General features: G+C 38.3%; 1 protein-coding gene across 1 annotated transcript in view; it reads left to right on the forward strand.

Moving 5' to 3' along the window:
* The window catches only part of MAN2A1 (mannosidase alpha class 2A member 1), a 225,035-nt gene extending 206,586 nt beyond the window's left edge, over nucleotides 1–18,449 (forward strand). The window contains 2 exon segments of the mRNA XM_065599246.1: nucleotides 13,823–13,933; nucleotides 15,346–18,449. Coding sequence (XP_065455318.1) covers nucleotides 13,823–13,933; nucleotides 15,346–15,498 — 264 coding nt within the window. The 3' untranslated portion in view covers nucleotides 15,499–18,449.
* Nucleotides 18,450–21,131: the final 2,682 nt, after the last annotated feature.

Raw genomic sequence — 21,131 nt, forward strand, 5'->3', positions numbered from 1 at the left:
TGTACCTGTTTTCAGCAAGGCACAAAAACATATACAGTTTCTATATATTGATTAACTATTGACTACTACCATCTTTAAACAACTTAAACAATTTACCAATATAATTAAACTATAGTATTAATACAGACTTAAGATTAAGTAGCTCGAGCACAACCAGACCTTTTTAGTCCAAAATTTTACCCTGCCTTTTCCCAAAGATAAGTTGCCTTTAGTTGACCGTTTTTTTTATTGGCCAAGTACAGATGGTCGGTGAAGTGCAAGTCTCTTTGGTTCAGGGGGTGCATGTGAGCCACCAACAACCTGTAGTTGTCTGCCTTGTTGTTTCCGAGAAAATTTATTGCCACTAACTGGAAGGCTTTCCATGCCATCTTTTCCTTGCCACACAGTTCATGGTCAAATGCATCATCTCGAAGAAGTTCACGAATCTGAGGACCAACAAAGACACCTTCCTTTATCTTAGCTTCACTTAACCTTGGAAATTTTCCACGGAGGTACTTGAAAGCTGCTTGTGTTTGGTCAATGGCCTTGACAAAGTTTTTCATCAGACCCAGCTTGATGTGTAAGGGTGGTAACAAAATCTTCCTTGATTCAACAAGTGGTGGATGCTGAACACTTTTCCTCCCAGGCTCCAATGACTGTCCGAGGGGCCAATCTTTCTTGATGTAGTGGGAATCTCTTGCACGACTATCCCATTCGCAGAGAAAACAACAGTACTTTGTGTATCCAGTCTGCAGACCAAGCAAGAGAGCAACAACTTTCAAATTGCCACAAAGCTGCCACTGATGTTGGTCATAGTTTATGCACCTCAAAAGTTGTTTCATGTTGTCATAGGTTTCCTTCATATGGACTTCATGACCAACTGGAATTGATGGCAAAACATTGCCATTATGCAGTAAAACAGCTTTAAGACTCATCTTCGATGAATCAATGAACAGTCTACTCATCTGGATCGTGAACGATGTTGAGGGCTGCCATCACGCCATTGATGTTGTTGCAGGCTACAAGATCACCTTCCATGAAGAAAAATGGGACAAGATCCTTTTGACGGTCACGGAACATGGAAACCCTAACATCACCTGCCAGGAGATTCCACTGCTGTAGTCTGGAGCCCAACAGCTCTGCCTTACTCTTGGGTAGTTCCAAATCCCTGACAAGGTCATTCAGTTCACCTTGTGTTATGAGGTGTGGTTCAGAGGAGGAGGATGGGAGAAAATGTGGGTCCTGTGACATTGATGGTTCAGGTTCAGGACCAGAAGTTTCATCCTCTTCCTCGTCTGACTCAAGTGAGAAGGATTCTGGTGCATCAGGAACCGGCAGTCCTTCTCCGTGGGGTACTGGACCTATAGCTGATGGAATGTTTGGATAATGCACAGTCCACTTTTTCTTCTTTGACACACCTTTCCCAACTGGAGGCACCATGAAGAAGTAACAATTGCTGGTATGATCTGTTGGCTCTCTCCAAATCATTGGCACTGCAAAAGGCATAGATTTCCTTTTCCTGTTCAACCACTGGCGAAGATTTGTTGCACAAGTGTTGCAGCATATGTGGGGCCCACCTCTTGTCCTGATCTCCAATTTTGCAGCCAAAAGAAAGCTGATAGGCTTTCTTAACCATAGTGCTTATACTGCGCTTTTGTGATGCAAAAGTCACTTCACCACAAACATAGCAGAAGTTATCTGCACTGTTCACACAAGTACGAGGCATCTCTGCTCACTTTGGCTAAACAGAAATGTGTCCCTTTGCAAAATCAAACACTGACAAATAAGAGAGCTGTATGATTTCTAGAGCTGATGTAGGGCAATTTGTTCAGCAGAGTGATGTAAGCTTCGTTATGATTGCATCATCCATGACTTCTAGGAATAACATGATGCAATTCATATCATGTATGACGCAATACCAACTTCAGATTGCATTATTCATTGTTTTGCCTAAAAAGCAAGTACTGTCCAAACCCAGTCATAGATTTATTCCTAGATCCAGTCAAAGATGTATTTTACTCATTTCTGGTTTAAATTGAGATCCCTTCCCTTTATAACGCACTTATCCTCCGCCATTCCCAAGTCAAGGGTCGTATATACTGACCTGATAGTATATCTTGAAAACTAAAGCCAATCAACAATTTTAAGTATCATTTTCGTTCTCAGTGACCCAGAATTAGTAAAGTTTGACTACATTTATTTCAGAAGCATTTTGGCTGTTGAGCAGTGTTATCAGTCATTGATGACCAGATCAGTTTTTACTTTATGATTTGGCTATTCATTGGGAGCTGCCACAAGATCAATACAATGGCTGTTAAGTTCGGGACCTCTAGCCTGTCCCTCAAATCCAATTTTTTAAACTGTCTTTTGAAGGTTCAGACCTATTTAGCAAGAAGATGATGAAACTCTTAAAACTTAAGGGAGCAAGTTAGCAACTAAATCTTTGGTCTACCTGAGCCTTTCTTCAAGAAGAAAATACTTGATATTGCAGAGTAAACTTAATAACAGAGGGCTTAATTAAGTCTTTCCATGAAATCTCAGGAGAGAAAGTGTTAAAGTAGCCTCCAGCAGGTAGGGAAGCCATCCTCCTTGGTTCCTGTAGTGACCTGTAGGGTCAAGAATGAAGAAGAGCCCAGATGTGGTGGACTATGATATGTGCTACATCAATGGACTAGATGTCATGGGATTTTAAGGACTAATGCACAGTGGGTGAAAGATGGACTGTTTGGGGACTTTGTTATAGATTATTTACACTATGTTCTAATAAATCTGTCCCGAGGAGGGGTATTGTTGAGGCAAGAGAGCCTATTGTGGAGTCCTTTGGAACTTGAGAAGGGAAAGGGTATGGCAACTCCAGTGTTAAGGTGCCCAACTACAAGGAGGCATTTGGGATCAGGGAGAATCATTCAGAGACAACTTAAGAGGTAGACATCTGAATAACTAGTCCCTTAAAATACATAAGTGGTCAGGAGAATCTTCAGAAAATGGGGACAACCCTAATTAGAACCTTTTTACTCCTTGCAAAGCCAAATATCTTCTTTATTGTCAAGAGCAGGCAGGTACTCTGACCATGCATTTCTCCTACATCAGATTCATGCAGCCTGTATACATTCCCACCTGTCTCTTTCCTTCCTCAAATCATATATTCAGAGATTCAGGGCAGAAGAAAGATCATTATAGTCATCTGCATAAAACAAGCCAAAGAACCTCCCCCAATAATGTGTACATCAATCCCATCATTTATGTTTCAGGTATAGCATATACAAAAGATATCCAAGCTTGATTTAAAGTCCTCATTTGATGCAGAATGCTCCACATTCCTATGCTAAATTCTTCTGATGGGTTAACCTCACTGTTAAAAATTTGTGTCTCATTTCTAGTCTGAATTAGTTGCCTTCATCTTGACAACCATCCAGTCCAGCGCTGGATCTCATTATGACTTTTTCTGATTGATTAAAGAGAAGTCTACTATTAGAAATCACTTCCCCATTTTGATGCTTATGAAACTGTGATCAAGTCATCTCTTGACTTTCTTTTGGATAAACTAAGTATATTGGGTTTCTTTAGTCTCTAACTATAGGACACGTTTCTTTTTGAGAACCTCTGTATATTCCCACTTGTGGGATATGGTATTGAGCTGCAGAGCTCAGAATTGAAAATCACAACCTGCACCTGCATTGGCATTTCTTCTCCTCAAGAAGCATTGTCAGTACCTGATGAGTGGGATGAGACCCCTTCTGAAGGAGTTGACAAGTCACCCGTCAAAGAGGATCAGACGGGCTTCTTCCTGGATGAACAAAGGCAATTCCATGAACTTTTGGAGCTAATGGTTAGCACTCTTCAATTTGAACCAGGTGTTTTGGCAACAGAATTGATTTGATCCCCTTTTTGATATTTTGCAGCTGCATATTGAAGATAAATTGACTATTCCTATTAATCCAGGCCATCTTAATTCATCCAAGGACATTTGGCTTTCTTGTTTTCCTCACCACCAGTATCAGCGAGCTGGCAGAATGTACCCAGTACCTACTGAGGGTCATCAATTTTCACTACAACATTCTTAAGCAACACTCCATGGTGTTATCTACCGCACAGGAACTTGCCAATGGTAACAAGACATCTCACTCTTTTCCCTCTGACAGGAAAGGATACAAACTGAGCACTTTTGGCAGAAAGATCTGCTTGCTCCACTCCCTGGGTTTTCATGTAGCCAGTTATCAGGCCATGACATCTTGATATAACTACACACTATGGGACACCAGGAGTCCCATTTTGGACTCTTTACCAGAGAAGTAAAAAGAGGCTATGAAGCCTTTGATTACCAAAGTTGAATGCTAGAGAAAACTCAGTGAGAGGAGCCTGTAATGCCTCAGATACTAATGTGAGAGCTATAACCAAAGGTATATGTGACTCAGGGACCACAAAGCGTCACAGTGTATATAGCCTTAGGGAAGGTACTTCTGGTTAAGGTCCTCTGAGTCACAAAAGAACATCAAAGACCATCCTTTGAAGGCCGAGGCCTTTGGAAAAGATCAGAACAACAAAGGTCGGTGCCCGATCCTTAGAGCTTACTAAGTCTGTCCTCTATAAGAAGGAAACATTTGAATCCAACGTTCGGCTTCCAAAAGTCTCCCTTTCTGCAGGAACAAGGGGATGCAGCCTCTGAGACGGTGGCCAGTCTGCTTCCTTGACTAAGCCTGCTTCTAATAAAAGATGTCTATATAGGAGGAGGATTCCTCACTGCTCATCAGCTGAACTTTGGCTTCCAATCAACAGCTTTTTGGTGGGATGGTTGAAAACTACGCACCTTTGCCTCCATCCTTCGGACCTTATGTCTTCTCCTTTATCAGTACCTGGTGCAGGATTACTTCCAACTGTTGAGTACTAAACATACCTGCAAAGGTTGTTCCATACAGTTCTGCACCAGGCCACTTCACTTTCCTCTCCTTTCTTCCTTCCTCTTTGGGGATCCATCTCATGAGAGAGGCCTATTGGAGGAAGATTTCCTCCATCTATAGGGGGCCATAGAAGAGGTGCCACAAGCACACTGAAGAAATAATTTGTGACCCCACTATTTCCTAATGCCCAAGAACTCTTTAGCCCTTTTTCACAGTCACTGCTTTCCAGGATACAATCACACACCCCCTCTTAGTTTCCTTCATTCTTTATTGCTAGATGCATGATCTTGCATTTTGCTGTGTTAAATGGTATTTAAATGATACCACCATACCAAGAGATCTAGGGTGGTCTATATAACTGGCCACCGGATCCTGTCGTTGTTTGCCACTCCACCAAATTTTTTGTCATCTGAAGATTTTTGAAGAATGTTGAGCTAACAGCAGATTCCTGTAGGATCCCACTAGACCATTGGACAACAATTCTGCATTTACAATTATTTCTTGAGATCTATCAGCTAGCCAGTTTCTAATGCATTTAAAATGGCTGCATTGACTTTTTGTAGCGCAATTTTTTTATTAGAACGTCACGCAGGATTAAGTCCTGCTTTGAGTAGGGGGTTGGACTAGATGACCTCCTGAGGTCTCTTCCAACCCTAATCTTCTATTATTCTAAATCAGATGCCTTACAGAAATATGTATATTATGCCAATACAGTTACTTTTATCAACCAAACTTGTGATTTAAATAAAAAGAAACAGTGTTGTTGTTTTTTACCTATTTCCCATTAAAAACAAATTGGTTGGCATTAATTATGTTTCAAGCGTTAAATCTTTACTGATTGCATCCTACATCAGCTTTTCCATGATATAGTTGGAATTGATGTTAGGCTAATCAGCCAATAGTTTCCTGTGTCATCCTGTTTTTCCATGTGATTAAATACTGGCCCTCTAAAACTTTAACCATGTTCCAAGTTTTGTTAAAAGTCAATATTAATGGTTCAGATAGCTCCTCAGCCAATTATTTTAATACTTTACTTTGCAAGTTATCTTGTCCCACTAATTTTTTATAGTTGCTGTTTAATAGCCTTCCTAGTTACTGATGGGGGGGGGGGGAAAAGTATTTTCTTACTCCTGTAAGATATGGATACAGCCATTCTGCTTCTTTCTGAATACAGAACAGAAATATTCTTGTATGTCTCCTGTTTCTGCATCATGATTGATAATTTTACTGTCATTGTCTTGTGTCAGATCTGTACCATTGTAAGAATTTAATTTGTTCCTGATATATTTTTAAAAATATTATTGTTTTTCACCCTACTTGCCATAGATTTTTCATTGATACTTTTAGCTTTGTTTATGATGGTCTGTAATTCCTAACTGCTGATGTGTACTATTTACTATCGACTTGCTTCTTTTTCCATTAGTTACATATGTGTTGTTTTTGTATTGCTGCTTTCACCTACCCTATAACCATGATTATTTTTAACCAAAGAAGACCTCTTTCCTGACTGCGGAATGGGTGGGTGGAGATTGGCATCTAATAAAGCCTTTGTAAACAATTCCCAATTATCCTTCATATTTTATGCTTTAATATTTCCTCCAACTCAGTTTTGTTCATAATGGTTTTTAGCTTTGGGAAATTTCCCCTTTTTTAAAGCAACAAGTGTATATATTACTGGTCAGGACTATATTGTGTTTGTACATAGCAAATGAAATTAGATCATGATCACTTAAATCTAGGCAGCCATCAGTTTTAATTCAATGATCTTACATCTTTATCCAGCAGAATGAAATCTAATATAGAATTACCCGGAGATGGTTGCAGTGTTTTTTAAGTTACGTTATCTATACTTTTTAGAAATTCCCAGGATGTTTTACACCAGCATGAAACCTCCAGCATGTGTGTCCCTGATTGAAATCTCCCATAATTTTTTCTACACATTCTAGATAGATGTTGAATGTGCAGCTCGTCCTGTTTCCTCATCTGATTTGCACAGCAAACCGCACCTGTGCCCCTGTTTGTGATGTATCAGACAGTACATTGATACATAAGCATTATAGGTCCTGTCTTTCTGAACTATCAATAACTCTAGAACAGGTAATACTATTATTAATGCGAGGGGCCCATGTCTTCCCCTTCTGCCCACATCCTTTCCTATATAGGGTTATTCAGTGATTTTAATATTAACGAGCTACCATGATGTTCAACAGGATATGTGGCATCAATAGCAACCTGTTATCTTCTAGTTCAAAGACTTTGTTCCCCTCACATGAGCCTCAAGGACTTAGGATGTGGGGGTAAGTGTTCACCAGAATGTGAGGTGGATACACGAGCCCAGTCCACATCAGTCCTTTGCAGGCCCCACCACCTTCTTTGGAGGTAAATTTATAACTGACAACTCCAGGATCTACTCTTTCAAGCCACTGTTCCCTCAGATTTATTTTTACAATGTCATTTACAACAGCTCAATTCATAAATTTACTTACCATTAATTTTGTGATTCTGGGACTTGTGACTGGCCTGTGCCAGCTGACTTTGGCTCTCGGTGCTTAGGCTGAGGGGCTGTTTAATTGTGGTGTAGATGTTGGGGCTCAGGCTGCAGCCTGAGCTCTGGGACCCTCACATCTCACAGGATCCTAAAGCCCGGGATCCAGCCAAGGCTGAATGTCTACACTACAATTAAACAGCTCCATAGCCCGAGCCAGCTGGCACAGGCCTCCCACGGGTTTTTAATTGCAGTGCAGACATACCCTTAGAGGCCAAAGCAGATGCTTCTTTCAGGAGAGCAAATTGCTAGCCTCATTTGTGTGCTACAGCCCTCCTTCAAGAGGTTTTTACTCCCATCTGTGAACATCTGCAGAGGGAATTCTCTATTTTCCTATCTGTAACTGGTCTCCAAGTGCCACTGCTGATCCAGAGCTTGGATGGGTTGGTTGGGGTTGTGATCCTTTATGTAACCACAAAGGTGCATGTGTTCAATCAGTGCTTTATAGTACTGATATGTGCACTTGCAAAGTGTAAATCTGCAGAGGCAGTATGCAAAGTGAATAACAGTTGTAGGTATGAAACCTCTCTTTTCCACAGCAAAAACTGCATTACCCAGTGAAATGAATTTCTTGTACAAAGAAACAACCTTTCATTTTTTTCAGAAAATTCAAAGTGAAAATGATAAATGTCATGACTTATTTGCTAACCTACCAAACATATTTCTTACCTGCAATTATAAATTCTTTGCACCACTCTAGCTCTTGATGCATATTTTAGAGATGTTAGTGTGTTACCATTTTACATATTAAAAAGAACCTTCAATTACAAAATTACAAGGAAAGCATTATTTAGATTTAAGACAGCAGAAATCAAAATGAGTCCATGAAAGAGCAAGTGAGAGAAATCCTATGATAAAATGTTGTTTCAATTTTAAATTCTGTTCCTCTAAGGAAAAAATGGTAATTCCTAATATTGTTAAAACATCAACCTTCCTGTCGTAGTGCCTCAGGGATATGGAACATTTCTTTAAAAAAAGTGGATTGATGTAAAATGATATACTATAAATAAATTGGTTTTTGACATTAAAAACTGTTTTTTAAATATTATTTTATAGCAAATGTGTATCTTTATAGTGTTGCTTAAACTTCCCAATAAATGACTACAAGTCTTACGGTAATCACTTAAAAATTGTTTAAATGGCCCTTCTCCCTCACTCAGATCAAAATCTTAGCAGTGTTGCCCTGGGATACTGCTTATGAGAATTCATGGCACGGGGCTTTTTTGTTTTTGTTTTTATCAGCCAAGAACCTGACAATGTTAAACTGTCGAGGGTTCAAAATTAAATCAGTGTTGAAGGGGTTGGCAGCTGTACAGAAAAGTTGGGAGATTTGATAGTGCAGTAGCTTAGCAATTTTTGTCCCATAGTAATGTGTAAAATTTTACAGGACAGAGAATATTTAATTTTTATTGAAGGCTGAGAAGAGTAAAGTAGGTTTTCATACATTAATCATAGCAAGCCAAATTCATAAGTGAGGTATGAAATGTTGTAAGTTTGATTCCCTTACACTCAGTCACTCCCCTAGACCTAATTACGCTCAGTCTAATTTACATGCTGATGTGGTGTAAGGAGGTATAGTTTAAAGTAGAGGGAAGGCGACTTTTACACCTCCCCATTGTATAAATTAGACCTACTTACACTCCTTTACACATTGGTCGGCTGGATATATACAAATAGTTTTAGGCAAGGGTATGTCTACACTGCACAGTCCTTGCAGCAGTTTGTAGAGTTCATACACTGCACCACCCCTAATCCCCCAGCACAGGTATAAATAGTCATGTAGATGGTGAAGCACTGCTTAAGCGAGGAAAGACACGTATATCAGCTCTCTATATGCCCAAGCGGTGCCAGTCCCTGACTCCCAGTGCAGTGCAAGACTCTGTTAGGATGGAGGCTTTAGGGAAAGGCTCTGGCAGCTACCTGTTGCCAGAACCTTTTCCTGCAGCGTCCCTCCTGTGAGAGACTTTCACTGCATTATGTAGCTATACACTGCAGTGTGGATGTAGCTTGCATTTCGCTGTGGTGTCTTAGCTACACGTTCCCTACATGCTGAAGCAAGTGTTCTGCAGCGCAGGCATAGCCTATATGATTACTAAATCATAGACATGCCTAGACTTTACTTGAACTCCATTCATTACCATGTAATTGTTTTTATTAATATATTTATATTTTAATAGATTCAAATTCTTAATTACAATAATTTTTAATTTAAAACTGAGTTGAAATATTCATACCATCATTTGTTATGCAGATGACTACAAGATAAGTCCACTGGATGACTGGCTTGTCATTTCTAGCATCACTTCACCCCTATAGGAAGTCAGGCTTTTGCACTATGAATTTTCAATGATGTTTCTCTAACCTGCTCTTTACACAGACGTTGTTGTTTTGTGTGCAAAACAAAAATGTTTTGTCTAGTTTTCTGAGTATAACTTAATTAACTTTGAAATTATGTTTTGAATTAATACTAAGTGTGGTATTTCATAGTGAGAAACTCAATATTGATTATTTTTATCCCATTTATTCTTATTATTTTGGTCAATAATATATTAATGAGTTTATTCTAATAAACAATATAGAAAAAAATTCTTGACTCACAAATGTACTAAACACAGTATACCTGTTTAATACTATTCTACAATGTACACACAATTCAGTAATTAATGATCTTATTTTCAATGAGGAACTTTCAAGTAAAGCTCAAGTTCTACTTGGTATCAGTTACACTATTTTTTCTATCTTTTCAGTCAGTAAGGAATGCTTGGGATTTTATTCTACTATCAGACACTGTGCTATGGGAGGTGATGTTTTACCAATAAGGTGATCCAGAATGCCATAGTTGTTTTCTTGTAGTACTTGGTTTAGTGCCCTCCATCCTCAAGATCTTGATAACAGGAGTCTCATAGAAAATGCATTTAGTCTTAACTGAGCAAGGAAGCCAGTTGGGACATGGTATTGTCTTTCCACCCAGCAAAGGGTATTTGTATCAAGGATATTGACTGAATCTCTGGCTGTGGTGGCAATTTCTCTTCAATAACTGAATCTTCAGGTGTACCCAAAACATGACAATGAGTTGATTTAGGCTCAACCTGATCTTCATTATTGCAGGTGATCCACATTCACAGTGGGTTTTGTCAGTACAGTGATGGTTGAATTTGAGTGTCTTGGATCAGTCGTTTCCAATCTTCTTTTGTTGTAGTTTCCTTTTGATGGATAAATGTCATTTACTCTGTTTCCCCACCCCCTTTCGCACACTCATGGTACCCCTTACATCTAGCATTGTTGCTGTATGACTGCTTTTTCTTGTTTGCTCTCATTGTCTTCTATATTGTTCTGTTTTTCATTTTCTGTTTTTATTTGTGTTGTCAAATTTTTTGTGCCTTGCCACTGGCTGCTCCTCAGCCAGAAATCTGACTTGCCAGAAGGCTTTAAGTTGCTCAAAGTGGAGGGGAATCATTGTATAGCTCCCAAAACCTGTAATCTGACTGCTGAACTCTTTAGTATAGAGTGCTTTGTATTTATCTTTATTGAATTTCATTCTATGTACTTCAGACCATTTCTCTAGTTTGTCCAGATCATTTTAAATTTTAATCCTGTCCTCTAAAGCACTTCCAACCCCTACCATAATGTTACCATAATGTTATAATCCTCAAACATTATAAGATTTCTCTCTCTGCCATTATCTATATCATTGATGAAGATATTGAATGGAATCAGAAGCAGGATCCGTTCTTGCGGGACCACACTAGGTATGCTCTTCCAGTTTGACTTTGAACTACTGATAACTACTCTCTGGGAATGGTTTTTCAACTAATTATCTACCTACCTTATAGCAGTTCCATCTTGGCTATATTTCTACCATTTGTTTATGAGGAGATCATGTGGGACAGTATCAAAAGCCATACTAAAGTCAAGGAAAAAAGCTAGCTATGAAGCAGAAGCTACCCTCTGCTGTAGTCACAGTAATTCATGTGCATTGAGCCGTTGGACTGGATCTGGAGTTATTTTTCCACAGATCACCCAAACTCCTCTTTTTTCTGTTCCACAGCCCCTAGTAGACCAGTCTAGCACCTGACAATGTGAAAAATTTTGATAGGAAGGTAGTGAAGGTAGTTTCCACTTTCTTTGCTTCTCTGGACTTCGCCTCAGAGGTCTCTCCTGCAGCTAATCCATAGCTTTGCCTATTTGGTGAGGCCCTGTGTATATTCTGAAATAATAGTTTCTTAGTATTCTGAACTTGATGTACCCACCATAATGAAAAAGCTTCAAACCTATGCTGAGAAGATCTGTGGGTCTTACAGCCCCAGGCTGAGCTCATCAAGGAAGTCAGCAAAGAAGCAAACTTGTTAGAACTCTTGGCTCTTATTACGAGCAGCCTTCTTCTTAGTTATCAGAGGCAGGAAGTATATGTGCCACCTAGCAATTTGGCAATCAGTTGCAGACCAACTGCTCAGTAACTGTTGCAGTCCAGATATTAATCTCGTACTTGAAGGCCAAATGCTACCACTTTTTGTGTTCAAATGGCAAGAAATGGAAGGGGCTTATCAGATACCCTTCTGCTCAGTTGAAGGACAAGTTGTCTTTATGCATTCCCTCCCTTTCCTTTTATACCTCCACTCCTTTGTAAAGTGGGTGAAAGTGTACTGACATTCCTGCTAAAATATATGGTACAGGTTCATTGATCTTAAAACTGGATAGAATGCATGGACTTAATTATTGAATAGCAGGATGGTTGTAGGATGGTTACTCTAAAAATGACTGTACTTTCATATTTTATTGTTTGATAAACACATTAAGTGTAAATCTCGTGTTTTGCAGCATTTGTTGACTTACAATCTGTTTTTGATTACATTAATAGAAATACTTAATGGGGAAGAACTAAATGAAAGAAAGAATGAATTGACTCTGATTTTGTGAAATTAGTAGAAGTGTTTTGTTTAGAGCTAGCTGGAAAACAGTCTTTCCCACCCATGACCAATGTTCAATTTTTGAAAAAATCTTTTGCCCTTAAAGGACAGAGCCAGGAAACCTGGGCACCATGAATCTGTGGCAACTCATTTGGTGGGCTGTGTGGAGGTGACAAGAAGGTGGTTGAGCTGGCAGGAAACTAGGCAAGTTTCCATTGCCTGCCTGATTTCCATTGAAAGGTTCACCAAAATCTACACATTTCCACAAAAAAGTTAATTGTCAACAAATCTGCATCTTTCAGTGGAAAAGTGTTTTGTCAGAAAATTTCTGATTAGCTCTAAAATTGTGCCAATACTCGATAGTACCAAATGCTTAGGCTCAGTGGCCACAAAAAGTATATTTGTACATAAAAACTTTACATGTTTTGGTGTTTTCCTGTCTATTGCCCTTTCCTGCGTGATTTGTCATCTGAGTTTATAAGCTCTTTAAAGCCGGTACACTCTGCTAAAGCTGGTCAGGAATTTTCCAGTGCAAAGTTTTTCCCTTCAGTAAACACCAATTCATTGAAATCAAAATGTTCTGTGGAAATGTGTTGATTTCTATGAAACTTTTGATGAAAACCAGGCAGGTGTCCTTCAGTTTCCAGCCGTGTATCCTGCCAGCTTGGTCATCTGGCTCCTCTGCAGCCAGCCAGGCTCCTTGGGAGCACTGGGAGAATGTTTCATTTCTGAACCAAAATTTTGCAGAAGTTCACGTCCATGAAAAAATATGGAGTTTTGGCTTTTCATTCCAATTTGGGAATTTTTCATGGAAGTGAAATTATATCCCAGACAGCTGTATTGTCTCTTTCTTTTTGTAGACTCCCTAGCAAGACGGGTTCTGATTGAGGCTTTTTTATGCTACTGTAATATAAGCAATTAGTAAAAGTAATTGTGGTGATTATTACTTGAAGAGTCTTTACATATTAGATCAAACACAACTGAGTTTCAGTGAGTACCTGAATTCTCGCATATTCCCTCTTGTGGGTTCTGGGCCCATGTACCAACCTGCACAGGTAATCTCATAGTTGTACATTATTGGTCATAGTCTCTAGTAAGTTTTGTAACTGATTAGTAGCTAGGTTTCTAAGCCTAAAGTATTAAAGCTTGGCAGGGACCAAAGTCATGGTCAGTAATTAAACCTGGAGGTGTGCTTGCATAATTATGAAGCCTTTACTTCCTTGCTTATTCTGGGAAGCCTGTTAATACAACTATTACCAGTGCATTTACATTTAGGACCAGGTTTTTAAGATACTTTAAAAATAAAGAAAATTCTTGCACATTCCGTCTTTTTACAACTATTACATGAAATGTGTTCTGTCGGCTTAGGGAGAATGGTATTCATAACATAAGTGGCCCAGAGGTCAAATGCTAATGATTAGTCTGAGGTTCTAAAAGTCTCCTGTTTGTAACATTTAGTTTCCAAGGTACACTTAAATTTTGTGTGTTTGCAGGCAGATTCTGGGCCATCTGATGAAGCAGCCTTGATCCTTCACAGAAAAGGATTTGACTGTAAATTTTCAAACAAAGACACAGGGCTATTATGCTCTACTACTCAGGGAAAGGTATGTTGAAATATTAGAGGATTTTTAGCTTACAAGGTAATTTTTGCATACATGCTTAATTTAAAATGCTTTAAAATAGTTATGGTATGAATTCTGGTTGAACAATTATTTATTTAATTTTTTAAAATGCAGTATTTTCAGGATGCTTGTGATTTAATGTTTTTGAAAGCCAAGTAACATGGTCTATATTTGACAACTATATGAAGATTCTGATGTGTGTAGATTAATTTGGTATTCGCAAGTAAAAATACCCTAGTAAAACATTGCCATAAACTTCCGGGCTGGAGTTCAGTCTTATTAACTTTCTGTAAATATGATTTCAAATAGTAGCTTTTTGTTTAAAATGATTTTACTACAGAAATACTTATATTATGCAGTTTTAAATGTATTTGTCTTCTGCACATAAGATTAGTTAACATAAATATGAATTCTCTCATGTGAATGCTGCCTTGAAGGTTGCAGCAAACAGCATAGCAACCCAAGCATTTCTATCAACTTCTCTGTGTCTCTGGGTAATTGTATGGCCCACATCTCTGTGGTATCTGAACACTTCACAAACATTAATGAATTTACCATCTCTGATTCTTTGATTATGTAATCATATTTGGGTGGGTGGGTCATAGAATTTTGTCTGGTGGTAATGAATCCATAAAATTCACAGAGTAGGTTTACTCCAACCTGGAAGTAGTTTACTGAAGGATTGTCTGGAAGGTTAGTAGAGCAAGATTAAATGTTTTCTTGGTTAAAATTTTCATTATAATATTGCCAAACATAATGGCTATAATAAAACCTCCTATGTATTGATACATTTTAATTAGTTGCTTTCAAATGTGACACAGTGACTAGTGTCTAATGGGTTCTTTTTAGCATAACTTATAACATTTTAAATATGGTCAGTTAGGAATTTTCAATGACTTTGGTGTTATGATTCTCTGTCATGCATGCTGTTACCTGTAATGAGATGTGACATAATGATCATTATAACGGTTTAGAATTAAGTTAACTTAGGGCTTGTCTACACGGTTCTGCAGTGTACAGTAATTACAAATGCAATACAAGTTTGAAAGCCAATTTTACAGTAACTAACGGCTTATCTACATGATGCAGCAATGAACACTATGTGTCACACACTAACTGGCCTCTGTTGACCTTGCTGGTGCATACTAAAAGTTCCTTAGTGCACATTCAAACATCACTACATTAATGCATAGTGGGGAACTTGTAATGCACACCAGCAGGGTCAATACGGGCCAGTTAGTGTGCAGTACTCTAATGTGCATTAGAATTTATACAGCCATAATGCGCATTGCTATATCATGTAGACAAGCCCTTAGTTACAAGTTTGAAAGCCAATTTTAAAGTATTAAATTTTCTAAATATCATTGACTTTTATTTAATTTTGTATTTTTCAGATAAAGGTGCACAAACTCTTTAATAAGCTAATCATTGAAAGTCTTATACCTACATCTTTATCTTTGATGCATTCGCCTCCAGATGCCAGAAATATTAGTGAGATCAATATGAGTTCTATGGAGATAAATACGTTCCGGATTCGACTGAGATGAAACCTGGCTTTAATATTCATATAGTGAAGAGGAATCTGCAGTTATATTTCCTCTAAGTTTGACGTGCAATAAAGAAGCACATTGTTATTCCAGCTTCTGGATACTGTGAGAAAACATGCATTCTATAATTATTTTTTTGACCAACACAGTGAATAGCCATGTTGCAAACAACTTTTTTGTTTTTACATAAAATACCAACATCAGTATAAGTTAACGCAACACATGAAGAAATTTCTAAGGATGTTAACCTCTCGACAACAAATTGAATCTCAGGTTAAATGATAATTAATGGTTTCTGGGGTTTTTTGTTTTTGAAGGGAGAGGGAGTGGAATTAAATGACTTGTTTTGCTGAGCCTTGATTAATTTATATACAAATAATTGCAATGTTGAAATCCCTAATAAAGCTTGGAACTTAAATAGAATAAAAAGCTCTTGTGTAATAGCTAATGTCCAAATATTTGAAACCATTTATATAAGTGACAGTAATCTCAGTTTATTCCATATTGAATTTCAATTTATTCTATGGGATGGAGATTTGAATTCTGTGGTAAAGTGAAAGACGGGAGACTTTGTCTTGTAAGTGATGGTAGTTTTTAACACTTTTTGCCCTACCATCACTTTGTGAATTTCATAGTTTAAGAAAAGAGAGATTTTCAAATTAATCCTGCAATGGAAAATTATAGAAATATTTAATAAAAGTCCCATTTTGTTACTTGACACATTGGGATATGTGCAATTATTCCATTATCATATACAATAAAAAAGTAAATCTGTAATAATCATGAATACAAGATTTTTTACAAAACTCATTTGGATACTGATGTTCTCTGAAATGGGTTTTCTATATCAAGATTACCATATCAAGATAAATGTGCCTTATTTTTTAATGTGTCCCGTTACTATTTTACTGTCCACATCACTGTTTTGGGGGAAAGAGTAGTTTATATAATACTTAAACTATGTCTCTTCTATTTGACCATGCTGGCCACACTCTGATCTATGTCCTCAGGCACCAAATTTGTGCTGTGTTGTTCTGAACATTTTGACTATTTGAATGTACTGAAACAATGTCATAAAACAAAATATTGGAAGAATAAGGAATATTGTAATATTCAAATTCAGCCACTGTCAAGGAAACTGCAACTTGATGCAGAGAATTGATAGTGTATAAGACATAGTTTGCAAAACCCATCATATAGTGTATTTGCATTTCACAGATTGTAGTAAACTGTACATTGAGAATCACGTGCCTTTATTTTAAAAATGCCACTCTTCAAACCTAATAATCATGCTTACATATGTTGCCAATGTTCACCTTATTGAGGAATAGCATCTTACTCCTCTCACTTCATTTTCACCATATCAAGTATTTTGCATTGAGTGCTGAAGCCATGTGAGTATAAAAATTCTATTTCCCTGAATACAGCTACTGTTTACAATTAAAATATACTAATTTGTGTCTGAGTATTATTCCCTTTACTGATCTTCCTTAATCTTTGTACCTCTGACTTCATTTTGCTTAGGCTTTATTTATGCATCCATCAGTGATTTTCTTTAATATTAACAGATGATAAATCCTCTTAACTGAAAAAGACGTACTGTCTGCTAACTCTAAAATTGACTGCTGTACTATTTTAATTAGGTAATTTTGGTGCTGTGGTATATCAATTTATATCTTGTAGCCATACATCCAATTTCAAACATAAAATTAAATTACCTACCTTTTTTTTTTGTATGTACTGTCATGGTTTGGATCTCTCTTTATCATGATTGCATAATTCATAATTTAGTTCAATCTGCTAAATATTTTGTACTTAAGAGTAGAATATTTAGCAGAATCTGGTGTGAATTATGTCAAGGATATATTGACCACTAACCATTTATGAAAAGTGGGAATTATATTTGAGAGTATATAGAACAGAAAATTGATGTTTTCATGCAATAAACATGTACTGTAAGTTTTCTTCGTTACAGTATTTGAATTTTTCTCCCTTTTTAGTTGAAATTTACAGTCTTTAGGCTTACCAGCAGAAAATTGTAGTAACATTTTCTATTTTTGTTGAATATGTAGATGAGAAATCTTCAGAGCACTCTGTGCATTCTGTGGAAAGAGGATATTCAAAATAATGTCTTAAATTCTGTTAAGCAGAAAATTTAAAATTTTGATGCAATAAATTTTAAAGTATTCTTGCCTGTTGGACTTGTTTCCAAAGGATCTGTTTCAATATAATTAAACAATGTATTGTATCAGTTTTTCATTTGTTACCAGCTGTACAATTATAATGCCTGAATACTTCTTAACCAGCAGACTTCTGCTTTGTTCTAGTAATTTAAATTTTTTTATCAGAGGGAAAAACTTAAATGCATTCTGTTTAAGTTATAAGTTATGGTAAATTATGACTTTGAGTCAATTTGGGGCCCAATGTTGAACTCCTAATCTCAGTCAAAACTTCCACCAAAGTCAGCAAACAGAGATTTTGCCTAGGTGATCAATTCAAGATTGGGCTCTTGCTTTTTTTCCATGCCTCCTGTGAATAGTTACCCAATACTTTAATTGTATTATTGCAGTTTTGGTGACATTTTTGGTTTTCTGTGCATTCAGTATATATACACCAATTAATCATGTTCTTTTACATTTTTTCTAATTTTCATAGCTGCACTGGTGGTTAAGAGATCCAAGCATCCTTATTTTCCACAAATATGGATTTAAAGAAAATGCTGTTCAAGATATGGTTTCAAACATTGTACTTACTTTCCAGACCAGAGTTGTACCTGTATTGAGATTTTTTTACATTCCCTTATCTTAAATGTCTTTGATTTTTCTTGTTCATTGTGTCTCTGAAACAAACTGATTTAAATGGAAGGTTTTTGATATTTTCTCTTGGAAGGTTTTATATCTTTTTGGGGAAATGAAATATAAGATCTCTAATAAAAGATAACCTTATGGTGATATGCTGTCTGTGTCATCAATGCCTTGACCACAGTTGATTAAAAACAGAAAATATAGGTGCTTCAAAAAGGTTGAAGGTTCAGTAACGTTTGATGGGTATAAGGATTTTCTGTTGTGAAATGCATTGCTAGTGAAGGACATCTGGGGCCTTTCATTTTCGGTTTTTATTTTGTTTAAAATTTCCCAGGAATGTATCAGTGTTTGTTACAAACATTAAACACATGAAAATCAGTGCAAAAACTAACTTTTCAGTTTTCTGGGTAAATATCACTCTCTTCTCCTGATGTTTTTTTTTTTTTTAACTTTGGAAAAAATCCTTTCGTTGTAAAACATCAGATGATTTTTTGTTTTTGACCCATTTTGACATGAAAAGTAATTCACTAACTTAGATTCGCTTTGCATGCTGATAACTATCCTTGCTATCTATAAAGCTGGTAATATGTATGTGGTGGACATGGGATTAACAGCAATATGGACACCAACACTCGAGTCTTTCTGGGACTTGTGAGCCAACACCCTCTTTTGGAAGGAGAAATGGTATGTCAGTAACTTGGTTACAGAGTCTTCGTCTCTCTTGGGGCAGGCCTGGAAATGGAAGAGGTGGAGGAGGCAGCATGAGGAGATGGTGCTCTTATCTCCCTCACCTCTTCTCCTTCGGGGTCCACTCTGGGAGAGAGATGGTGGCTCAGTACACTGAGTGGCCCGGGCTGCCTAGCATCCATGTCTCCTGGAGCAGGGAGATGGGGCTGGGGAGTTCTGGCACTTCCAAAATATGATGAAAATCTGTTTAAAAAAAAAGGCTTGTGTGAAAACTGGGAATAAAATTTGTAAAAATAAATAAAAACTGAAAATGAAGGGCCTTGAGGAGGAGGTCTCATTCATTATTCTCTGGTGCCAAGTAGATAAAAGATAGATACTAACTTCAGAAGACTAAATATATGCGACTTCTGACCAAAGAAAATGAGAAAAATACTTAATTCAAAAGGAGAGGCTCTGTAATATCATAGAATCATAGAATATCAGGGTTGGAAGGGACCTCAGGAAGTCATCTAGTCCAACCCCCTGCTCAAAGCAGGACCAATTCCCAACTAAATCATCCCAGACAGGACTTTGTCAAGCCGGGCCTTAAAAACCTCCAAGGAAGGAGACTCCACCACCTCCCTAGGTAACCCATTCCAGTGCTTCACCACCCTCCTAGTGAAATAGTGTTTCCTAATATCCATCCTAGACCTCCCCCATTGCAACTTGAGACCATTGCTCCTTGTTCTGTCATCTGCCACCACTGAGAACAGCCGAGCTCCATCCTCTTTGGAACACCCCCTCAGGTAGTTGAAAGCAGCTATCAAATCCCCCCTCATTCTTCTCTTCTGGAGACTAAACAATCCCAGTTCCCTCAGCCTCTCCTCATAAGTCATGTGCTCCAGACCCCTAATCATTTTTGTTGCCCTCCGCTGGACTCTTTCCAATTTTTCCACATCCTTTTTGTAGTGTGGGGCCCAAAACTGGACACAGTACTCCAGATGAGGCCTCACCAATGTCGAATAAAGGGGAACGATCACGTTCCTCGATCTGCTGGCAATGGCCCTACTTATACAGCCCAAAATGCTGTTAGTCTTCTTGGCAACAAGAGCACACTGTTGACTCATATCCAGCTTCTCGTCTACTGTAACCCCTAGGTCCTTTTCTGCAGAACTGCTACCTAGCCATTCGGTCCCTAGTCTGTAGCAGTGCATGGGGTTCTTCCGTCCTAAGTGCAGGACTCTGCACTTGTCCTTGTTGAACCTCATCAGTTTTTTTTTTTTTGGCCCAATCCTCTAATTTGTCTAGGTCCCTCTGTATCCGATCCCTACCTTCTAGTGTATCTACCACACCTCTCAGTTTAGTGTCATCTGCAAACTTGCTGAGAGTGCAGTCCACACCATCCTCCAGATCATTAATAAAGATATTGAACAAAACCGGCCCCAGGACCGACCCTTGGGGCACTCTGCTTGAAACCGGCTGCCATCTAGACATGGAGCCATTGATCACTACCCGTTGAGCCCGACGATCTAGCCAGCTTTCTATCCACCTTATAGTCCATTCATCCAGCCCATACTTCTTTAACTTGGCGGCAAGAATACTGTGGGAGACCGTATCAAAAGCTTTGCTAAAGTCAAGGAATAACACATCCACTGCTTTCCCCTCATCCACAGAGCCAGTTATCTCATCATAGAAGGCAATTAGGTTAGTCAGGCACGACTTCCCCTTGGTGAATCCATGCTGACTGTTCCTGATCACTTTCCTCTCCTCTAAGTGTTTCATAATTGATTCCTTGAGGACCTGCTCCATGATTTTTCCAGGGACTGAGGTGAGGCTGATTGGCCTGTAGTTCCCCGGATCCTCCTCCTTCCCTTTTTTAAAGATGGGCACTACATTAGCCTTTTTCCAGTCATCCGGGACCTCTGCCGATCGCCATGAGTTTTCAAAAATAATGGCTAATGGCTCTGCAATCTCATCCGCCAACTCCTTTAGCACCCTCGGATGCAGTGCATCCGGCCCCATGGACTTGTGCACGTCCAGTTTTTCTAAATAGTCCCGAACCACTTCTTTCTCCACAGAGGGCTGGTCACCTTCTCCCCATACTGTGCTGCCCAGTGCAGCAGTCTGGGAGCTGACCTTGTTCGTGAAGACAGAGGCAAAAAA

The sequence above is a fragment of the Chrysemys picta genome, chromosome 6 (genome assembly GCF_011386835.1).
Source record: "Chrysemys picta bellii isolate R12L10 chromosome 6, ASM1138683v2, whole genome shotgun sequence".
Lineage (NCBI taxonomy): Eukaryota > Metazoa > Chordata > Testudines > Emydidae > Chrysemys > Chrysemys picta.